The 23,330-nt window shown below is 40.5% G+C and overlaps 1 protein-coding gene across 1 annotated transcript in view; it reads left to right on the top strand.

Annotated features, from left to right (window-relative positions):
• The window catches only part of LOC117334673 (dmX-like protein 2), a gene marked incomplete in the record, with an annotated part of 79,632 nt that overhangs the window by 24,880 nt on the left and 31,422 nt on the right, over window positions 1–23,330 (top strand). Inside the window, 16 exon segments of the mRNA XM_033894429.1 lie at window positions 159–1,784; window positions 1,906–2,102; window positions 2,726–2,845; window positions 3,124–3,221; window positions 6,102–6,267; window positions 7,130–8,179; window positions 8,676–8,847; window positions 9,651–9,931; window positions 10,504–10,832; window positions 11,827–12,191; window positions 12,742–12,875; window positions 13,468–13,580; window positions 15,475–15,605; window positions 19,972–20,167; window positions 21,917–22,034; window positions 22,367–22,474. Coding sequence (XP_033750320.1) covers window positions 159–1,784; window positions 1,906–2,102; window positions 2,726–2,845; window positions 3,124–3,221; window positions 6,102–6,267; window positions 7,130–8,179; window positions 8,676–8,847; window positions 9,651–9,931; window positions 10,504–10,832; window positions 11,827–12,191; window positions 12,742–12,875; window positions 13,468–13,580; window positions 15,475–15,605; window positions 19,972–20,167; window positions 21,917–22,034; window positions 22,367–22,474 — 5,204 coding nt within the window.

The raw sequence follows: 23,330 nt of genomic DNA, 5'->3' as shown, positions 1-23,330 counted from the left end.
ATTTGTTGTAAAATTTCTTTAAGTGTTTTTTTTTATTTCTAGTGTTAAAAGAAATTTATTTTTATTTTTTTCTCTCTCACTTACACAGGTCATTTCCTTGATAGTTGAATAATAGCTCTATTGACTAGCTCTATATTTGATGTTCTCTTTGTGTTCAGGAGGATCAGAATGGACACTGGAGGATACCATAGAACTAAAAAACATCAGTATACCAGACCCAAAGGCAGAAATAGACCTCAACTTTATTTTTACAGCGGATAATCATTCATCAAGATCATCACATTACGACGATGATAGTCCCGGGACATTGTCTCCATCTTCTTCTCTTGTAAATATGACACGGACAAAGTCTGTACCCAGCCTCAGTACCATCTTCACAGTGAGGAAGTGTATAGCAGAGCATGGAAACAAGACTGGAATGTTACAACAGAAACACTTGGTCCAGCTTGACTGGGTGTCGACAGAGGACGGAGGCCATATTTTAACAGTAGGTGTGGGTTCTCGTATACTCATGTACTCACAAGTATCAAATGACATTGTACAGTCATCGAAACGCGGCGGCCAGACTACAGACAAAAAGAGCAGCCAACCGTTCAGTCAGTCCATTAAGGACGTCAGCCACCGACGCAGCATGTTCCAGAAATCTAAGTCTATGGTAGTGGACGACCGCCAAGAGGAGATCAAATGGATGAAGCTACGCTCAATAGATCTATCCACGGCTGATGGATTACCTCCCTTGCCAATGCATTTGTCGTGGGTGCGTGGTGGAATCTTGGTTGTTGGTATGGACAATGAAATGCACGTGTATAGTCAGTGGAGGGGGTCTGGTACCAATGACGTTTTACCTGTAGAAGAAAACGATAACAGGAGTTTTGAGGATGCTGGTCTTTCCATGAACTTATCCAGTCTGAAACCTCAACAACATTTTAAACCTTCATATTCTATGCCAAGTTTCAAGCATCTGAATACTCTGAGCTTGAAAAAGGAGAAATTACAAGGTTCTGAATCCAATCTGTTAAGGTTTAGTTTGTCAAAAGATAAAAGTGAAAGTCTAACCAGCTTGTCTGCTATTCACGAGTTCGGACTATTTGAGGCAGCTCGGCAAGCAAATCCAGTTCTTCCACAGTACCATCCTAAAAAGCTCATGGAGCTGCTTAATTTTGGCAAAATACGGAGAGTGAAGGCCATACTAGCCCACCTCGTACGGTACGTGGCCGGTGGGGACATCAACCAAGTCGAGGATATGGAGGAATATGAAAAGGATGATGGGAAATGGAATCAGAACCGTCCTCGTGTGATTTCCGTCAGTGGGGCAAGTCCTTGTGATATGCCACGTCTTCAGGAAGAGCTTAAGCTGGATTACAAAGAGATAAGCTCCATACCACCTCTCCCTATGTATGCTCTGTTAGCTGCAGATGAAGATAACACTGTCGCCAAGGCTGACACGATTACTTCTGGAGGTCAGGTTACCACCAAGGTTGAACAAGACTATGGGGATTTGTTTGACAGCGCTCCTAATCTGGACGACGAACTGGACACCACAATTGGAGCATCGTCAGTGGATAGCCGTACGTCGCGGACGAGATTGCAGTCCACTGTGACGTCATCACGCCAGAATCCATACTACTTTGGTCCGGAGTACTCTCTAGCACTCACCAGTCACTTGACCCACACACAGCTACCTGGACTGTCCAGTCTTGACCAGATGTATCTGTTAGCTCTGGCCGACACTGTAGCTAACACCAAAATGGACTTTGCAGATCGCATGGAAACAGACAAACCAGGTACGATGTTGATTTTTAACCATTTTCTAAACATACATATTGTCTGGAATTGAATTATATCCCTTGTATATGATTTATCGTAAATTTTTAGACAGAGATTTGAGTGATGGTTGTTTTTCAGATTCTAGTATGCATGAGAACTTGAAGGAAGGAAATGCTGCAGAATCTATGGATGACTGTGGCCTAAGATTCATTCTATCAATGAGGCATCACACTTATCTTGTGCGTACTCTGCCACCTCGACAGAGGATAGTTCTACAACAACAGGGACTCAAGTCGTTTAACCTGGTGTGGGGATACCACTCCGAGGCTACAGAGGTAAGGGTTCACTAGGATAATATACAACAACTTCATAATCGTGTCAAAGTACCACTCCAAGGCCACAAAGGTAAGTACCACTCCGAGGCCACAGAGGTAAGTACCACTCCGAGGCTACAGAGGTAAGACTTCACAATCGTGTCAAAGTACCACTCCAAGGCCACATAGGTAAGTACCACTTGGAGGCTACATAGGTAAGTACCACTCCAAGGACATAGAGTTAAGTACCACTCCGAGGCCACAGAGGTAAGTACCACTCAGAGGCCACAGAGGTAAGTACCACTCAGAGGCACAGAGGTAAGTACCACTCAGAGGCCACAGAGGTAAGTACCACTCCGAGGCCACAGAGGTAAGTACCACTCCGAGGCCACAGAGGTAAGTACCACTCCGAGGCCACAGAGGTAAGTACCACTCCGGGGCCACAGAGGTAAGTACCACACCGAGGCTACATAGGTAAGTACCACTCCGAGGCCACAGAGGTAAGTACCGCTCTGAGGCCACAGAGGTAAAGCTTCACTAGAATAATATACAACAACACATGTAAACTTTACAATCGTATAGTGTAGGTGATATTGATCGTAGATGACACAGCAGGATTATACAGGACTTCTCCTTTGTCGTAGGAACTGCTGTCATACATCCCTGGAGTACAGCGTGACGATCCCACGTGGGAGGAACTCAAACAGTTTGGTGCAGGCTGGTGGATCAACAACATCAATATACTCAGACGATGCATAGAAAAGGTAAATACATGTAATAGTGAAATAATAAAAAGGTAAATAACGGTAAAATCTCTGGCGTAATAAAAAGATAAATAATGGTAAAAACTCTGGCGTAATAAAAAGATAAATAATGGTAAAATCTCTGGCGTAATAAAAAGATAAATAATGGTAAAATCTCTGAAATGACGCTTCCTTCTACTAAGTTTATATTGTGGCATTGCCGTGTAAATATTCAATATACTATTGCAAGTGTGCCTTCTCATTTTATGTCAGAAATGTTAAATGACATTTGTTTGTAGATTGCCAAAGCTGCATTCCAGAGAAGAAAAGACCCAATGGAATCTGCTATATTTTACCTGGCCATGAAGAAGAAAAATGTCCTCTGGGGATTATACAGGTAAAATGTCTGTTAGTATTGGTAAACAAATGTCCTTTGGGGATTATACAGGTAAAATGTCTGGTAGTATTGGTAAACAAATGTCCTGTGGGGATTATACAGGTAAAATGTCTGGTAGTATTGGTAAACAAATGTCCTCTGGGGATTATACAGGTAAAATGTCTGGTAGTATTGGTAAACAAATGTCCTGTGGGATTATACAGGTAAAATGTCTGGTAGTATTGGTAAACAAAGTCCTCTGGGGATTATACAGGTAAAATGTCCGGTAGTATTGGTAAACAAAGTCCTGTGGGGATTATACAGGTAAAATGTCTGGTAGTATTGGTAAACAAATGTCCTGTGGGGATTATACAGGTAAAATGTCCGGTAGTATTGGTAAACAAATGTCCTGTGGGGATTATACAGGTAAATGTCCGGTAGTATTGGTAAACAAATGTCCTGTGGGGATTATACAGGTAAATGTCCGGTAGTATTGGTAAACAAATGTCCTGTGGGGATTATACAGGTAAAATGTCTGGTAGTATTGGTAAACAAATGTCCTCTGGGGATATACAGGTAAAATGTCTGGTAGTATTGGTAAACAAATGTCCTGTGGGGATTATACAGGTAAAATGTCTGGTAGTATTGGTAAACAAATGTCCTGTGGGGATTATACAGGTAAAATGTCCGGTAGTATTGGTAAACAAATGTCCTCTGGGGATTATACAGGTAAAATGTCTGGTAGTATTGGTAAACAAATGTCCTGTGGGGATTATACAGGTAAAATGTCCGGTAGTATTGGTAAACAAATGTCCTCTGGGGATTATACAGGTAAAATGTCTGGTAGTATTGGTAAACAAATGTCCTCTGGGGATTATACAGGTAAAATGTCTGGTAGTATTGGTAAACAAATGTCCTGTGGGGATTATACAGGTAAAATGTCTGGTAGTATTGGTAAACAAATGTCCTGTGGGGATTATACAGGTAAAATGTCTGGTAGTATTGGTAAACAAATGTCCTCTGGGGATTATACAGGTAAAATGTCTGGTAGTATTGGTAAACAAATGTCCTGTGGGGATTATACAGGTAAAATGTCTGGTAGTATTGGTAAACAAATGTCCTCTGGGGATTATACAGGTAAAATGTCTGGTAGTATTGGTAAACAAATGTCCTGTGGGGATTATACAGGTAAAATGTCTGGTAGTATTGGTAAACAAATGTCCTGTGGGGATTATACAGGTAAAATGTCCGGTAGTATTGGTAAACAAATGTCCTCTGGGGATTATACAGGTAAAATGTCCGGTAGTATTGGTAAACAAATGTCCTTTGGGGATTATACAGGTAAAATGTCTGGTAGTATTGGTAAACAAATGTCCACTGGGGGATTATACAGGTAAATGTCTGGTAGTATTGGTAACAAATGTCCTCTGGGGATTATACAGGTAAAATGTCCGGTAGTATTGGTAAACAAATGTCCTCTGGGGATTATACAGGTAAAATGTCCGGTAGTATTGGTAAACAAATGTCCTCTGGGGATTATACAGGTAAAATGTCTGGTAGTATTGGTAAACAAATGTCCACTGGGGATTATACAGGTAAAATGTCTGGTAGTATTGGTAAACAAATGTCCTTCTGGGGATTATACAGGTAAAATGTCTGTTAGTATTGGTAAACAAATGTCCTCTGGGGATTATACAGGTAAAATGTCTGGTAGTATTGGTAAACAAATGTCCACTGGGGATTGTACAGGTAAAATGTCTGGTAGTATTGGTAAACAAATGTCCACTGGGGATTATACAAGTAAAATGTCTGGTAGTATTGGTAAACAAATGTCCTGTGGGGATTATACAGGTAAAATGTCTGGTAGTATTGGTAAACAAATGTCCTCTGGGGATTATACAGGTAAAATGTCTGGTAGTATTGGTATTGGTAAACAAATGTCCACTGGGGATTATACAGGTAAAATGTCTGGTAGTATTGGTAAACAAATGTCCACTGGGGATTGTACAGGTAAAATGTCTGGTAGTATTGGTAAACAAATGTCCACTGGGGATTATACAAGTAAAATGTCTGGTAGTATTGGTAAACAAATGTCCACTGGGGATTATACAGGTAAAATGTCTGGTAGTATTGGTAAACAAATGTCCTCTGGGGATTATACAGGTAAAATGTCTGGTAGTATTGGTATTGGTAAACAAATGTCCACTGGGGATTATACAGGTAAAATGTCTGGTGGTATTGGTAAACAAATGTCCTGTGGGGATTATACAGGTAAAATGTCTGGTAGTATTGGTATTGGTAAACAAATGTCCACTGGGGATTGTACAGGTAAAATGTCTGGTAGTATTGGTAAACAAATGTCCTGTGGGGATTATACAGGTAAAATGTCTGGTAGTATTGGTAAACAAATGTCCTCTGGGGATTATACAGGTAAAATGTCTGGTAGTATTGGTAAACAAAGTCCTCTGGGGATTATACAGGTAAAATGTCTGGTAGTATTGGTATTGGTAAACAAATGTCCACTCTATGAAAAGTACCTACTTCAGGGATGTCTCACATCTACAGGTAAAATATCCTACTCAGGTCTCATTGTCATCGTCTCTTATACTTGGGTATAATATTCTACTGAAATCTCTTCAGGTAAAAATGTTATTTAGAGTCGAAAAGTAAAATAGTTTTGTTTGGGTTGTTTTAAATGTCCTGGATTCTATATACAGGGAACATGTTGTGTTTGAGTTTCTTAAGTTTTAAATGTCCTGGATTCTATACAGGGAACATGTTGTGTTTCTTCTCGTCTAGAATTAGGTTTGTATTACCACAACAAAATGTGACACATAAACACAATAAATTTTATTTCATCTATACTGACTTTAAAATTGTCTTGTTTTTGTTTTAATTCAGGTCAATAGATGATAAGAGAATGATGCAGTTTTTCCGAAACGACTTCACCCAAGACAGGTGGAGGAAAGCGGCATTGAAGAATGCATTCGCTCTGCTTGGCCGTCAGAGGTTCACACATGCTGCAGCATTCTTTCTGTTAGCTGGTGCATTAAATGATGCTGTCGAGGTAAAGTTCGATAATTCCCCAGTAGGTCTTCGCATTATGAGACAACATACATGTTCTGTCTGATACCAGCCATTATATTTTTTATGACTATTTTGATTTTATGACATAAGGATATATCACTTTGAATAAAAAAGAGTTCTTCTTCATTAGTCGTATTTTAGGGAAGGAATACAGCACACTGCAAAAAAGATGGCGGTTTACTGGATATATATCACTTTGAATAAAAAAGAGTTCTTCTTCATTAGTCGTATTTTAGGGAAGGAATACAACACACTGCAAAAAAGATGGCGGTTTACTGGATATATATCACTTTGAATAAAAAAGAGTTCTTCATTAGTCATATTTTAGGGAAGAAATACAACACACTGCAAAAAAGATGGCGGTTTACTGGATATATATCACTTTGAATAAAAAAGAGTTCTTCATTAGTCATATTTTAGGGAAGGAATACAACACACTGCAAAAAAGATGGCGGTTTACTGGATATATATCACTTTGAATAAAAAAGAGTTCTTCATTAGTCGTATTTTAGGGAAGGAATACAACACACTGCAAAAAAGATGGCGGTTTACTGGATATATATCACTTTGAATAAAAAAGAGTTCTTCATTAGTCGTATTTTAGGGAAGGAATACAACACACTGCAAAAAAGATGGCGGTTTACTGGATATATATCACTTTGAATAAAAAAGAGTTCTTCATTAGTCGTATTTTAGGGAAGGAATACAACACACTGCAAAAAAGATGGCGGTTTACTGGATATTAAAGTCGTGAACTACCTCAGTACTTGATTAAATTGTCTGTTGTCCTATTCACAGAAATGATTTTGAATAAAGTGACTCTGTTTTGATTATTTTAACAGGTTTGTCTGGATAAGCTCAATGACATACAGCTGGCACTGGTTGTCTGTCGTTTGAACGATGGAGAGGATATGATGCCTAACAGTGTCAAGAAGATTCTCTACACGAGCATTCTTGGTTGTGATGAGAAGGGAGACAACTATGATAGTTGTAAGGCTCACCCTGACCCTTTCCTACGAAGTATGGCGATGTGGTCCCTCAAGGATTACCGCGGTTCACTGAACACACTGCTACACTCCAATGACAGTCATCATCACAAAGTGATGGACAGTGTTGAGCTGGAGGGTCATAATGCTATGCCTAGTGTATTTAATTTCTACAACTTCTTACGCACACATCCTCTGCTAGTCCGGCAGCGGATAGCTGCCACAGGCCAGTCTAAGCGAAGCAAAAACATTATCCCGGGATTTACTCGACAGCAGACCGTTGTGTTAGATGATAGTTCTGTGTTTGTGGACAAAGTGACGCCCATGGAAAGAAAACTGTTCTTCACAACGGCTCACTCTCATTATATGAATGGATGTCCATTACTTGCCCTGGAAGTTCTGTCCAAACTACCTCCTGTCATTGAAGACAAGAAAGCTACAGATGTAGACTTAGAAAGTGAGACATCATCAAAGGATGACTGTATAAACACAGGTACACTCGAGAATGATGCCACGGTAACGGACTGGAGTAAACCGGTCGTCAATGGAGTAAAGGACACGTCAGGTGGCATGGATTGGGGTACGCCTGTGTCGTCTGTGACCGATACAGGTGACAGTACGGACTGGGGGGCACCAGTCACTAATTTCGATGTGGATGATGCCCCAAGTTTCAATATTTCATCAGAAGAGGATGAAGACGATGATGAAGATGATGATAGTAAGAATGTGATATCTAAAACTAAAGGAAAGTTGGAGAAGTTACCTACAATCGTTGTAGAGGAACCCAGCCCAGTCCTCCTGAGTAGTGAGGATATGTCACCTGAAAAACCACAGGAGAAGGTCAAGGACAAAGGTCACCAAGTGGACATCTTTGCCCAACAGTACAAGTTCATCGCCTGTCTCAAGGTAGTACCAAACAAGTTAGCTTGTCTCAGTATCTGTAAGACTGAAGAAAAACCTTCTACATCTTATCTCAATATTTATTGAGCAATTTCAAAATCAAACTATCAAATTTAAGAGTTTTTGAGATTATGGCATGACGCAGCATCTGTCGTTTGTCCGTCTGTAAATGTTTCCTTAAAAAAAGCTACTAGTCATGAACGACTCAGTGGATTTTGATCAAATTTGGTCTGAATGGTCTGAAGAGTCCTTAGGGAAGATAAACAATATTTGTATAAATTGTGGGTCTTGCCCCCAGGGGTCTGAGGGGAGGGGCCCAATAGGGGAAAATATAGCAGATTCTTTTAAATCTTTCTTCTGTAGAATTGTAAAGGGTTTCCCCATATTTACTGTATATATCCAAGTGAGCAATACAAGCCCTGTGGGCTTCTTGTGTGTTTGTTAAACTTGTTCTAACATTACTGATATTAAGAGGTGAGAGTTGACATTTATCCACTGACAGGTACTGATGGAGGAGATGCAGACTCTGGCCACAGGGTTTGAAGTGGATGGTGGACAGTTACGCTTCCAGCTGTACATTTGGCTGGAGCGGGAGGTGGAGGTACTCCAGTACCTTTGTAACTATGGTGATACGGATCCTGAAGGTCAAGAGGACCTACATACAAACACAGACGGTAATATTGACAGCAAAACTCAAGTTTTAGGATAATACTAGCTGTAGTCAGTATTCCATCCTGTTCCATTTCTGGCCTCGTTACAAATGGAATATTGCAAACTTGTATATAAACAGATACCTAGATTTAATTCTGACAAAAGTAGGATATTACTGTTACAGCTCTATTCTAAAGTATTTCAAATATCTAATTCTTTATCTGCAGTTAATTAATGCAGTTCTGAAAAAACGGGGAAAATTCAATGTTTTTCTTTTTGTACACTTGGATGCAATTCTGTCTATTTTTGGATATAAATTGCTTATCACAGGGTATTGGCCCTTATGATGTAGGAATTTTACCACATCGTGAGGCCATGATAGGAGCTGACCAGTAACTATCTGGCTGTCTACGATTATATCTACTATGTACACATCCGTTATTCCTGGCCCTGTACCATGTACACATTGGTTATTTCTGGCCCTGTACCATGTACATTTGTACACATCAGTTATTTTTGGTCCTGTACCAAGTATATATCAGTTATTTCTGGCCCATTACTATGTATACATCAGTTATTTCTGGCCCTGTACCATGTACACATCAATTATTTCTGGCCCTGTACCATGTACACATCGATTATTTCTGGCCCTGTACCATGTACACATCGATTATTTCTGGCCCTGTACCATGTACATATTAAGTTATTTCTGGCCCTGTACCATGTACATAAGTTATTTCTGGCCCTGTACCATGTACATAAGTTATTTCTGGCCCAGTATCATTGTATTGCTGATGTATATACATCGTTTACCTGATTTTTCCAGCCCTGAATGGTTACGATGATGACACGTTGTTGGATGTACACACCAGTTTTACACGTTCAATGTCTCAGCGGTCGGATTCCTCTTACAAGCCTACACTTCATGAAGTCATTCTGGCTGAAAAGATGGACTTTGAGGCAAAGCTCGAGAGAATGGCTCGCCGTAAACAATGGTTGAGATCCAACCAACAACTACTGCGTACTCTGGCCAGCTACTGTGTGCTCCAGGGAGCCGGGGGAGGGGGGCTGGCCTCGGTGGAGATGGAACTTCTACTTCTCTTACAGGTGAGTGACACTGGTTAATCTGTAAAACGTAGGAATATTTTATTGACAGATTTAATGATTCACTATAAATGAATTCGGTTTATCCATGACACATTCCTTTCCAAAAACTACACAGTCAAAGCTTGCTGATTATGATCCAAACAGATGTAATGATGTAGCACTGACTTATTATGGACCAGCAGAAGCCGGGCCATTCCATGAGATAGGTTTAGGATTTGACACTGCATTGCTGCGGAGCTGAAAATTTATTTACTGCTGCTTAGTAATTATTTTAAAGTTATTATCACTGTGACATATGTTTAATAAAAAAAAAAAAAAAAAGATTTTAATTCTACAAATTAATGCAGCTGATGTTTTATAAAACAAAACAAATCCCTATTAAACATCAAAAAGACATTTCATAAGCTCACATCAACTGCAGGCTATATTTACTTTTATTTTTACATGTGTTAATGCTCTATGTGTCCCGTAACATGAGTTTAATGTGTTCTGTGATAGACGTTTCTGTTGGTATTGTACTGTCTTGTAACATAGGACGGTGTCTGGTAATTCCTGAATCTGTTATTTCCCAGGAGTTACAACAGGACAAGCCTCAGCAGCAGTTATTATCTCCCCTGCCGTTCCCCACCACACTTCCGCTCCTGTCAGCCAGTATCGCCAGCTCCAAGACGGTTGTCGCAGACCCCATCCAACACATCCAGTGTATGACTCAGGACCTCCTACATTCCATCGTGGAGCTGACGGTTCCTCCTAGCCTCGGTATCAACATGAACACCGTCCTGGTCATGCAGAAACTGAGTGTGGCATTGTCCTCTTGTATCTACCAGTGCCTTTGTGATTGTGACAGCTTTGTCGTGTCACTTAACGAAACCCAGGGAACTTCCATGGACGGCTTTATGGCGTAAGTTTTCTTAGTTCGTCTATGTTGCCATCATGTTTTGTCTGTCATTGTGCATTACCCAAAAAACTTTTACTTTCAAAACACTATCCCTATTAATGGTTCAATGGATTACAATGAAATTTGGCCTGAAACATCATTAGGTGAGGGTTATCATTATTCAAAGAGATAAATCTGGTTCGATCACTTGGGACAGAGGTATAGGACCTCTATCAAAAGAAGAACTTAACTAAAATGTTACTTTAAAACACTGTTCCTCCTTAATGCTGTAGTTTATTGCAACCAAAATGGCCTGCAACATCATTGGCAAAGGGCAACCTTATTATATATCAAGTTTGATTGACCCCAGGGGACAGAGAGGTGCGTTCTCAAAGGGAAATAACTTAATAAGCTGTTTCAATGAAATTTGGAATGAAGTTGGAAGAGGGACAAATCACTTCCAAAATAATTAAGGTCCATTTGACCCCAAGTGTCAAAGAGGAGGGGCCCCAAAATGGGGAAATGTGAGTGGTATAAGCATGAAAGTTATCATTCTCAGGTCCCGTGGGCCTCTTGGTATTCTATATACATAGTGTCAAGTGCGGTAATCAATGTAGGTTAACTGATATGTCAGTATCTCAATACTATCACAATAGTATGCCACAATAGTTAAACAATCGCAATAGTGATTCCCCGCCCTGACAGTAATAGTATTGCAATAATGAGAAATCTCTGCAGTAGTCAGGCCTACTATCTAGAATTCTAAATTAGTGCCATCACTGCTCGTTTGACAAAATGCTAATGCCTGATCAGATTGATTAAAAAAAAAGTCGTTATATTAAAAGATATGAAATGATGGAGAAGAATTCCATCCAACAGCGCCACCAGGCTTCAAAACCGGATTACTCTCTTAGATAGGTCATCATTAAGGACTATCACATAACAGTTGTTCACCAGAGACTGAGAAATGGCCCTCACAGAGAATAGCTGACATATATCACATGATTTCTTATTGCAGGCACAACTTCAGCAGTAGTCAGGCGGGACACTTGATGGCAGGAGTTCAGCGTTATCGCCGTAAATCAAGCACCGGGGACAATCTCATCAACACTCCGCCGTCGAAATGGCCCGGAGTAACCTCCCTTAGGGTACTGCTGGCTCAGGAGAAAGACGACGCTGCACCAAAGCTAAACATCTTATGTTGTGAGAGTTTAGTTGCAGTGTATGTGAGTCTGCTGGTAAACGCCATGGCAATGTATGACTGCAACATGCTCTATCGTCTCGTGTCCCATCGATTCGAGCACCAGATGTGGGGGGCGTTGTTTGGTGGTGGAGTCAAGACGGCACTGAAAGTTGCTAACAACCCTCATCCTGTCTCTATGCGTGAGTAGCTGAATGGATTCTTTGATTCTGACAGTGACCTAGGCCATGATGAAACTTTGTTGTTGTTTCTTAACTAAAGATGGGAAAATTAGCTAGCAGAGTTTGTAAAAGATGACATTGAGTTTGTAATAGATGAAAAGTTATTAACTAACATTGATTTTGTGACAGGTAACTGTCTTTGAGTTTGTGATAGATAACTGACATTGAGTTTGTGATAGATAACTGACGTTGAGTTTGTGATAGATAACTGACATTGAGTTTGTGATAGATAACTGACATTGAGTTTGTGATAGATAACTGACATTGAGTTTGTGATAGATAACTGACATTGAGTTTGTGATAGATAACTGACATTGAGTTTGTGACAGATAACTGACATTGAGTTTGTGATAGATAACTGACATTGGGTTTGTGATAGATGGATAATTAAACCTGTTATTATGATCACATGAAGTTGAAAGTGTTATTCGAAATTTCCAACTACCATACCATGTGGTACTTGTCATATTGACCCTTGACAACATGCTGACCCCTAGATACGATATTGTAGGGCCTGGTGATGAAAGCAGAATCAAACTGACCATGAAAGTCATCGGAGCTGCACCAGGTACCAAGGAGAAAACTACCTTCAGGGAAACGTTTGTTCCTCCAGAACTTAGCATGATATCGTTCTTTATGACAAAGGTATGTGTTACTGATCAGGGAAACGTTTGTTCCTCCAGAACTTAGCATGATATCGTTCTTTATGACAAAGGTATGTGTTCCTGATCAGGGAAACGTTTGTTCCTCCAGAACTTAGTATGATATCGTTCTTTATGACAAAGGTATGTGTTACTGATAGTATGATATCGTTTTTTATGACAAAAGTATGTAGTACTGTCGGTCAACCTGGTCAGAAGTGTGGACAATCTAAGTGACCGGTATAAACTTCCTGTATTTCTTTTTCCACAGTTATGTTCGGATCATCACACACACCCAATAATCCATTATACGACACAATCTCAACCAGACAATAATTTGTGTGTTAGATAGAAAGTTTGTGTTACATAATAGATATTGAAGTACTAGGCACTTTGTCTTGCTCTTGTATCTTTCCAAGAAGTTTTATTAATGAGCAATTTAGTTTTACCGAAAAATTTTCCTTGTTATGCAATTTGTAGCTTATAAGTGTGTTTCTGGAGATTTCTTGTTTACCGGGTAGATTCCTGAGATATTATTCAATAATTATATATGATATCCCTATCAACATGATTCCTAAATTGTTTTTAATCTGCAGCCATTTAACACCTCATCTGAAAAGGAATTCCACTATGATTCGGAGGAGTCTTTATCAGATGAAGATGAGCCATTTGATGATGATGACGATGACTATCTTAGACCTAAAACCTTGTATGTATTACTTATTGAAGTAGTCAGACCAATCATAGGTTATACAGTCCAGTTATTGGGGAAATCTTACATTCCAGTTATTGGGGAAATCTTACAGTCCAGTAACCAGTTGTTGGTCTACTCTATAATCAAACTAGATATATTTGCAGCAATGTTCACTATACAATAAATACTGTGTATCCTGATAGGCTTGTCAAACAGCGAGGTATTGAAATAGATTTTTAGCTCACCTGGACCGAAGGTCCGGTGAGCTTATGCCATGGCGCAGCGTCCGTCGTCCGTCCGTCCGTCGTCCGTCGTCCGTCCGTCCGTCCGTCCGTCCGTCAACATTTGCTTCAAATCGCTACTAGTCATAAAGTTCTTATTGGATTTTGACCAAATTTGGCCAGAAACATCCTTGGCAGAATGGGAACAGATTTTGCATAAATGGTGGCTCTGACCCCCGAGGGGCCAAAGGGGCGGGGCCCAATAGGGGAAATAGAGGTAATTCCTTTAAATCGCTACTTGTCATAAAGTTATGAATGGATTTCAACCCAATTTGGTCAGAAACATCCTTGGGGGAAGGGGAAAAGATTTTGCATAAATGGTGATTCTGACCCCCGAGGGGCCAAAGGGGCGGGGCCAAATATGGGAAATAGAGGTAATTCCTCTAAATCTCTACTTGTCATAAAGTTATGAATGGATTTGAACTCAATTTGGTCAGAAACCTCCTTGGGGGAAGGGGAAAAGATTTTGCATAAATGGTGGCTCTGACCCCCGAGGGGCCAAAGGGGCGGGGCCCAATAGGGGAAATTAAGGTAATTCCTTTAAATCGCTACTTGTCATAAAGTTATGAATGGATTTCAACCCAATTTGGTCAGAAACATCCTTGGGGGAAGGGGAAGAGATTTTGCATAAATGGTGGCTCTGACCCCCGAGGGGCCAAAGGGGCGGGGCCCAATAGGGGAAATAGAGGTAATTCCTTTAAATCGCTACTAGTCATAAAGTTATGAATGGATTTGAACCCAATTTGGTCAGAAACCTCCTTGGGGGAAGGGGAAAAGATTTTGCATAAATGGTGGCTCTGACTCCCGAGGGCCAAAGGGGCGGGGCCCAATAGGGGAAATAGAGGTAATTCCTTTAAATCGCTACTTGTCATAAAGTTATGAATGGATTTCAACCCAATTTGGTCAGAAACATCCTTGGGGGAAGGGGAACAGATTTTGCATAAATGGTGATTCTGACCCCCGAGGGGCCAAAGGGGCGGGGCCAAATATGGGAAATAGAGGTAATTCCTCTAAATCTCTACTTGTCATAAAGTTATGAATGGATTTGAACCCAATTTGGTCAGAAACCTCCTTGGGGGAAGGGGAAAAGATTTTGCATAAATGGTGGCTCTGACCCCCGAGGGGCCAAAGGGGCGGGGCCCAATAGGGGAAATTAAGGTAATTCCTTTAAATCGCTACTTGTCATAAAGTTATGAATGGATTTGAACCCAAGTTGGTCAGAGATATCTTATCAGACCTTATGGAGTCTGGACTTCATTAATCTTTAAAGCAGTTGGGATTCCCACACTATAACCATATATAGCATTGTTAGAATTTTACAAATAAAACAACTTGAATATTTCAACATTTGGTCTAATCCAACCAGGTGAGCGATACAGGCCCCATGGGCCTCTTGTTAAATACTCTTTTAAAAATGTCCTTATCAAAATACCATCAACGAAAAAGTGTATGAATTTGTTTAGTATATAAAAATGTCTGTACGTAATTGATGTTTTAAGCATAAACCATGAACTAACTAAAGAAAGTAGAAATAAAAACTGTCATGAAGATTTTGTAGTCTTATTGAAGGAGTTGACATATAAGTATAGATGATATCAGCTGTGTTAATCGTACCATTGTCTTTACAGGCCACTAGCATCCACACAACAGTCTACAGACCCCACATCCTACTCCTGGGCCCTGATCCGGTTCTGTGTGGTCAAAGTCATACTACACAATCTTCAAGTCTTCCTTCCACAGATCGGCATAGAACTTCAAGGTGAGGTTTGAATAGTAGCCTGAAATCAGGGTAGGTATCTATTGTTAGGTGGGGGTAGGTACCTATTGTTAGGGTAGGTATCTATTGTTAGGTGAGGGTAGGTATCTATTGTTAGGTGGGGGTAGGTACCTATTGTTAGGTGGGGGTAGGTATCTATTGTTAGGTGAGGGTAGGTATCTATTGTTAGGTGAGGGTAGGTATCTATTGTTAGGTGAGGGTAGGTATCTATTGTTAGGTGAGGGTAGGTATCTATTGTTAGGTGGGGGTAGGTATCTATTGTTAGGGTAGGTATGTATTGTTAGGTGAGGGTAGGTATCTATTGTTAGGTGAGGGTAGGTATCTATTGTTAGGTGAGGGTAGGTATCTATTGTTAGGTGGGGGTATGTATCTATTGTCAGGGTAGGTATGTATTGTTAGGTGGGGGTATGTATCTATTGTCAGGGTAGGTATGTATTGTTAGGTGAGGGTAGGTATCTATTGTTAGGTGGGGGTAGGTATCTATTGTCAGGGTAGGTATGTATTGTTAGGTGAGGGTAGGTAGTTATTGTCATGTGAGGGTAGGTATGCATTGTTAGGCGAGGGTAGGTATGTATTGTTAGGTGAGGGTAGGTATCTATTGTTAGGGTAGGTATCTATTGTTAGGTGAGGGTAGGTATCTATTGTTAGGTGGGGGTATGTATTGTTAGGCGAGGGTAGGTATCTATTGTTAGGTGGGGGTATGTATTGTTAGGCGAGGGTAGGTATCTATTGTTAGGTGAGGGTAGGTATCTATTGTCAGGTGTGGGTAGGTATCTATTGTTAGGTGAGGGAAGGTATCTATTGTTAGGTGAGGGTAGGTATCTATTGTTAGGTGGGGGTATGTATCTATTGTCAGGGTAGGTATGTATTGTTAGGTGAGGGTAGGTATGTATTGTTAGGTATCTATTGTTAGGTGAGGGTAGGTACCTATTGTTAGGTGGGGGTATGTATCTATTGTAAGGGTAGGTATATATGTATTGTTAGGGTAGGTATCTATTGTTAGGTGGGGGTAGGTATCTATTGTTAGGTGGGGGTATGTATCTATTGTCAGGGTAGGTATGTATTGTTAGGTGAGGGTAGGTAGTTATTGTTCGGTGAGGGTAGGTATGTATTGTTAGGTGAGGGTAGGTATCTATTGTCAGGGTAGGTATCTATTGTTAGGTGAGGGTAGGTATTTATTGTTACGTGGAGGTAGGTATCTATTGTTAGGTGAGGGTAGGTATGTATTGTTAGGTGAGGGTAGGTACCTATTGTTAGGTGAGGGTAGGTATCTATTGTTAGGTGAGGGTAGGTATCTTTTGTTAGGTGAAGGTAGGTATTTATTGTTAGGTGAGGGTAGGTATGCATTGTTAGGTGAGGGTAGGTATGTATTGTTAGGTGAGGGTAGGTACCTATTGTTAGGTGAGGGTAGGTATCTATTGTTAGGTGAGGGTAGGTATCTATTGTTAGGTGGGGGTAGGTATCTATTGTTAGGTGAGGGTAGGTATCTGTTGTTAGGTGGGGGTAGGTATCTGTTGTCAGGGTAGGTATCTATTGTTAGGTGAGGGTAGGTTTTATCTATTGTTAGGTGAGGGTTGGTATCTATTGTTAGGTGAGGGTAGGTATCTATTGTTAGGTGAGGGTAGGTATCTATTGTTAGGTGAGGGTAGGTATCTTGTTAGGTGAGGGTAGGTATCTGTTGTTAGGTGGGGGTAGGTATCTGTTGTCAGGGTAGGTATCTATTGTTAGGTGAGGGTAGGTTTTATCTATTGTTAGGTGAGGGTTGGTATCTATTGTTAGGTGAGGGAAGGTATCTATTGTTAGGTGAGGGTAGGTATCTATTGTTAGGTGGGGGTATGTATCTATTGTCAGGGTAGGTATGTATTGTTAGGTGAGGGTAGGTATGTATTGTTAGGTATCTATTGTTAGGTGAGGGTAGGTACCTATTGTTAGGTGGGGGTATGTATCTATTGTAAGGGTAGGTATATATGTATTGTTAGGGTAGGTATCTATTGTTAGGTGGGGGTAGGTATCTATTGTTAGGTGGGGGTATGTATCTATTGTCAGGGTAGGTATGTATTGTTAGGTGAGGGTAGGTAGTTATTGTTCGGTGAGGGTAGGTATGTATTGTTAGGTGAGGGTAGGTATCTATTGTCAGGGTAGGTATCTATTGTTAGGTGAGGGTAGGTATCTATTGTTAGGTGGGGGTAGGTATCTATTGTTAGGTGAGGGTAGGTATCTGTTGTTAGGTGGGGGTAGGTATCTGTTGTCAGGGTAGGTATCTATTGTTAGGTGAGGGTAGGTTTTATCTATTGTTAGGTGAGGGTTGGTATCTATTGTTAGGTGAGGGTAGGTATCTATTGTTAGGTGAGGGTAGGTATCTATTGTTAGGTGAGGGTAGGTATCTTGTTAGGTGAGGGTAGGTATCTGTTGTTAGGTGGGGGTAGGTATCTGTTGTCAGGGTAGGTATCTATTGTTAGGTGAGGGTAGGTTTTATCTATTGTTAGGTGAGGGTTGGTATCTATTGTTAGGTGAGGGTAGGTATGCATTGTTAGGTGAGGGTAGGTATGTATTGTTAGGTGAGGGTAGGTACCTATTGTTAGGTGAGGGTAGGTATCTATTGTTAGGTGAGGGTAGGTATCTATTGTTAGGTGGGGGTAGGTATCTATTGTTAGGTGAGGGTAGGTATCTGTTGTTAGGTGGGGGTAGGTATCTGTTGTCAGGGTAGGTATCTATTGTTAGGTGAGGGTAGGTATCAATTGTTAGGTGAGGGTAGGTATCTATTGTTAGGTGAGGGTAGGTATCTATTGTTAGGTGAGGGTAGGTATCTATTGTTAGGTGAGGGTAGGAATCTATTGTTAGGTGAGGGTAGGTATCTATTAGGTGAGGGTAGGTATCTATTGTTAGGTGAGGGTAGGTATCAATTGTTAGGTGAGGGTAGGTATCTATTGTTAGGTGAGGGTAGGTATCAATTGTTAGGTGAGGGTAGGTATCTATTGTTAGGTGAGGGTAGGTATCTATTGTTAGGTGAGGGTAGGTATCAATTGTTAGGTGAGGGTAGGTATCTATTGTTAGGTGAGGGTAGGTATCAATTGTAAGGTGAGGGTAGGTATCTATTGTTAGGTGAGGGTAGGAATCTATTGTTAGGTGAGGGTAGGAATCTATTGTTAGGTGAGGGTAGGTATCTATTGTTGGGTGAGGGTAGGTATCTATTGTGAGGTGAGGGTAGGTATCTATTGTTAGGTGAGGGTAGGTATCAATTGTTAGGTGAGGGTAGGTATCTATTGTGAGGTGAGGGTAGGTATCTATTGTTAGGTGAGGGTAGGTATCTATTGTTAGGTGAGGGTAGGTATCTATTGTTAGGGTAGGTGTCTATTGTTAGGGTAGGTATCTATTGTTAGGGTAGGTGTCTATTGTTAGGGTAGGTATCTATTGTTAGGTGAGAGTAGGTATCTATTGTCATGTGAGGGTTGGTATCTATTGTTAGGTCAGGGTAGGTATATATTGTTAAGGGTAGGTATCTATTGTCATGTGAGGGTAGGTATCTATTGTTTGGGTAGGTGTCTATTGTTAGGTGAGGGTAGGTAGTTATTGTTAGGTGAGGGTAGGTATCAATTGCTAGGTGAGGGTAGGTATCTATTGTGAGGTGAGGGTAGGTATCTATTGTTAGGTGAGGGTAGGTATCTATTGTTAGGGTAGGTGTCTATTGTTAGGTGAGGGTAGGTATCTATTGTTAGGGTAGGTATCTATTGTTAGGTGAGGGTAGGTATGTATTGTTAGGTGAGGGTAGGTATGTATTGTTAGGTGAGGGTAGGTATCTATTGTTAGGTGAGGGTAGGTATATATTGTTAGGGTAGGTATATGTTGTTAGGGTAGGTATCTATTGTTAGGGTAGGTATGTATTGTTAGGTGAGGGTAGGTATCTATTGTTAGGTCAAGGTAGGTATATATTGTTAGGGTAGGTATGTATTGTTAGGGTAGGTATGTATTGTTAGGTGAGGGTAGGTATATATTGTTAGGGTAGGTATCTATTGTTAGGGTAGGTATCTATTGTGAGGTGAGGGTAGGTATCTATTGTTAGGTCAGGGTAGGTATCTATTGTTAGGGTAGGTATCTATTGTTAGGGTAGGTATATATTGTTAGGGTAGGTATCTATTGTTAGGGTAGGTATGTATTGTTAGGGTAGGTATCTATTGTTAGGGTAGGTATCTATTGTTAGGTGAGGGTAGGTATCTATTGTTAGGGTAGGTATCTATTGTTAGGGTAGGTATGTATTGTTAGGGTAGGTGTCTATTGTTAGGGTAGGTATGTATTGTCAGATGAGGATAAATGTCTACAATGATATAACAGTCAGTGTGTTTCTTTCCAGAGCTCCCTATCTGCTCCACTCTTATGCACACAGTGTTGAAGACTCTGGAGCAGTGGATGGAAGTCCTACAGGGAAAATTGGAGCTGTTTGCTGGACCTCCGGAGGATTTCATCGCTGGCCTTCAGCTGGATGTGATAACAGGTGTCCCGCAGTCCAAATACCAAGTGTTGTTACAGCCTCAGAATTCACCGTTTACGTATGTACCGAATAGTCACTGTATCATCTGTCTTAGTTATCCCCTAACTACGAGTTGGTGAGGGGATACCGAATAGTCACGGTATCAACTGTCTTAGTTATCCCCTAACTACGAGTTGGTGAGGGGATATATAGATAGACTTTTACCTATGTACCGAATAGTCACTGTATCATCTGTCTTAGTTATCCCCTAACTACGAGTTGGTGAGGGGATACCGAATAGTCACGGTATCAACTGTCTTAGTTATCCCCTAACTACGAGTTGGTGAGGGGATACCGAATAGTCACGGTATCAACTGTCTTAGTTATCCCCTAACTACGAGTTGGTGAGGGGATATATAGATAGACTTTCACCTATGTACCGAATAGTCACTGTATCAACTGTCTTAGTTATCCCCTAACTACGAGTTGGTGAGGGGATACCGAATAGTCACGGTATCAACTGTCTTAGTTATCCCCTAACAACGAGTTGGTGAGGGGATACCGAATAGTCACGGTATCAACTGTCTTAGTTATCCCCTAACTACGAGTTGGTGAGGGGATACCGAATAGTCACGGTATCAACTGTCTTAGTTATCCCCTAACTACGAGTTGGTGAGGGGATACCGAATAGTCACGGTATCAACTGTCTTAGTTATCCCCTAACAACGAGTTGGTGAGGGGATACCGAATAGTCACGGTATCAACTGTCTTAGTTATCCCCTAACTACGAGTTGGTGAGGGGATACCGAATAGTCACGGTATCAACTGTCTTAGTTATCCCCTAACTACGAGTTGGTGAGGGGATACCGAATAGTCACGGTATCAACTGTCTTAGTTATCCCCTAACTACGAGTTGGTGAGGGGATACCGAATAGTTACTGTATACTGTTTTAGTTATCCCCTAACTACGAGTTGGTGAGGGGATACCGAATAGTCACTGTATCAACTGTCTTAGTTATCCCCTAACTACGAGTTGGTGAGGGGATACCGAATAGTCACTGTATACTGTTTTAGTTATCCCCTAACTACGAGTTGGTGAGGGGATATAGATATAGATTTTTACCTATGTACCGAATAGTCACTATCATTCTTCAGGGATCTCTTGTTTATAAGCTAATCTTTGAAAAAACAAAAGATTAATGTAGAAAACACAAAATGTAGACTTCGTGTTAGTCGCTACAGACAACGCGGAGCATGTAAAAATTTTGACATCATTGGAATGTTGTAACAATGTACAGCAATGTTTTACATGAATACTCTAATGAGCTACGTAATAGAGTGCAGCTTTAATCCCAATGTGTGGAGAAGATGCATGCCTTCATGCTTCTAGATTTATACAGTATACTACTATGCTGTCTCCCATCTATAGTACAGAAGCATGCTGCGCTAAGGGTTTGTTATACTGAACCCTTTTCTAATGATTTTCTGAGTTTCTCGCTTGGGTTGATGACAGGAAGCTCTATCCCAGCAGACTATAGGGGGCCGCGGTGGCCGAGTGGTTAAGGTGTCCCAACACTTTAACACTAGCCCTCCACCTCTGGGTTACGAGTACGAAACCTACGTGGGGCAGTTGCCAGGTACTGACTGTAGGGCGGTGGTTTTTCTCCGGGTACTCCGGCTTTCCTCCACCTCCAAACCTGGCACGTCCTTAAATGACCCTGGCTGTTAATAGGACATTAAACAAAAACAAAACAAACCAAACTATCCCAGCATCACCTGTGCAATATACAATGCCATCTTGTTATATGCTGGTTTGATGTCTTTACAGTGACAACCATGTCTGTCTGCCGATCAAAAGACTATGGTTCCACCTGCTGAAACAGAGTGCGCTGAAAGACATCTTCATCCGATATATCTACAGGAAGAAAAAGATTCCACACATGGAGGTAAGGTTGGATTATAGTCATCAGTTGTAATACACTTTTCTCAGCCATGTTTCTGGTATGAATACAGAGCTACAGATCAAGTTTTGAGTTTTGGGGTCAAGTCTCACTTCCTATTATTATTGGGGGCCGGTAAGGGACATGTATTGCCTAAGTAATACCCAGCATGCTAGTTGAAACATGTTTTTCTTGTAGAGTTTACAGTATATTGAGAAATTCATGTGACAGTACAATTTCTTTTACCTGTTGATGTTTTGGTATAAGTACTGATATAGGTAATATGATCAGCTTTTATACTTGTATAGAGAAAATTTAACGTATGTAATGTGTTGTAGGAGTCTGTCAGTCAGTCAGATGTTCCAGACGGAAGCGTTAAGATACGGGATCCTATGAAGATCATCCACAAGGAACAAGATATCATTACGGCATTTGCCCTCAATCAGGTAATATTCACTGCATGTTGGTTATAAATGCTCGAGCAGGGCCACGTGCAATATATACTTTATCGGGGCCAGTCTGATAGATCTGATATGATAATGTGAATTGTACTTAGGAAATAAGGCTACAAACACCTAGCGGCAGCCATCTTGTTTTAATACATAAATACCTTATTTGGGGCAGGGGATGGATTCAATGTAAACAGAATCATAAGTCTCCATTGTATATGAGGAGGCAATAACTATGTCTGTTCAAGTAATAAAGGATGGAAGCAGGAATGTTCATGTGTCCCAGGTAACGTACAATCAAGCTGTAACAGATTTTGTACTAAAGCTTACATTACTGATGTCCCTGTAGACGATGAGATCTGTGAGACTGTTTTTAGTAATTACCGTACAAATGTTTGACTTCATGTCACGTAAAGGATACAATAACATGGAAAACTGTGATCATGTAAAACTGTGATCATGTAAAACTGTGATCATGTGAAACTGTGATCATGTAAACTGTGAAACTGTGATCATGTAAAACAGTGATCATGTAAAACAGTGATCATGTAAAATCTCTGATCATGTGAAACTGTGATCATGTAAAACTGTGATCATATAAAACTGTGATCATGTAAAACTGTGATCATGTAAAATCTCTGATCATGTAAAACTGTGCTCATGTAAAACTGTGATCATGTAAAACTGTGATCATGTAAAACAGTGATCATGTAAAATCTCTGATCATGTAAAACTGTGATCATGTAAAACTGTGATCATGTAAAACTAGAAATCAAACATTATTAACCTTATAGCTACATCCAGATTCCTTGGGTGAAATTTTCTCAGATTATTAGGTGAAGTAAGGATGTCC

Source organism: Pecten maximus, chromosome 9 (genome assembly GCF_902652985.1).
Source record: "Pecten maximus chromosome 9, xPecMax1.1, whole genome shotgun sequence".
In the NCBI taxonomy this organism is placed as follows: Eukaryota; Metazoa; Mollusca; class Bivalvia; order Pectinida; family Pectinidae; genus Pecten; species Pecten maximus.
The sequence above is the reverse complement of the archived record's forward strand: the minus strand, read 5'-3'. Positions and strand labels throughout refer to the sequence as shown.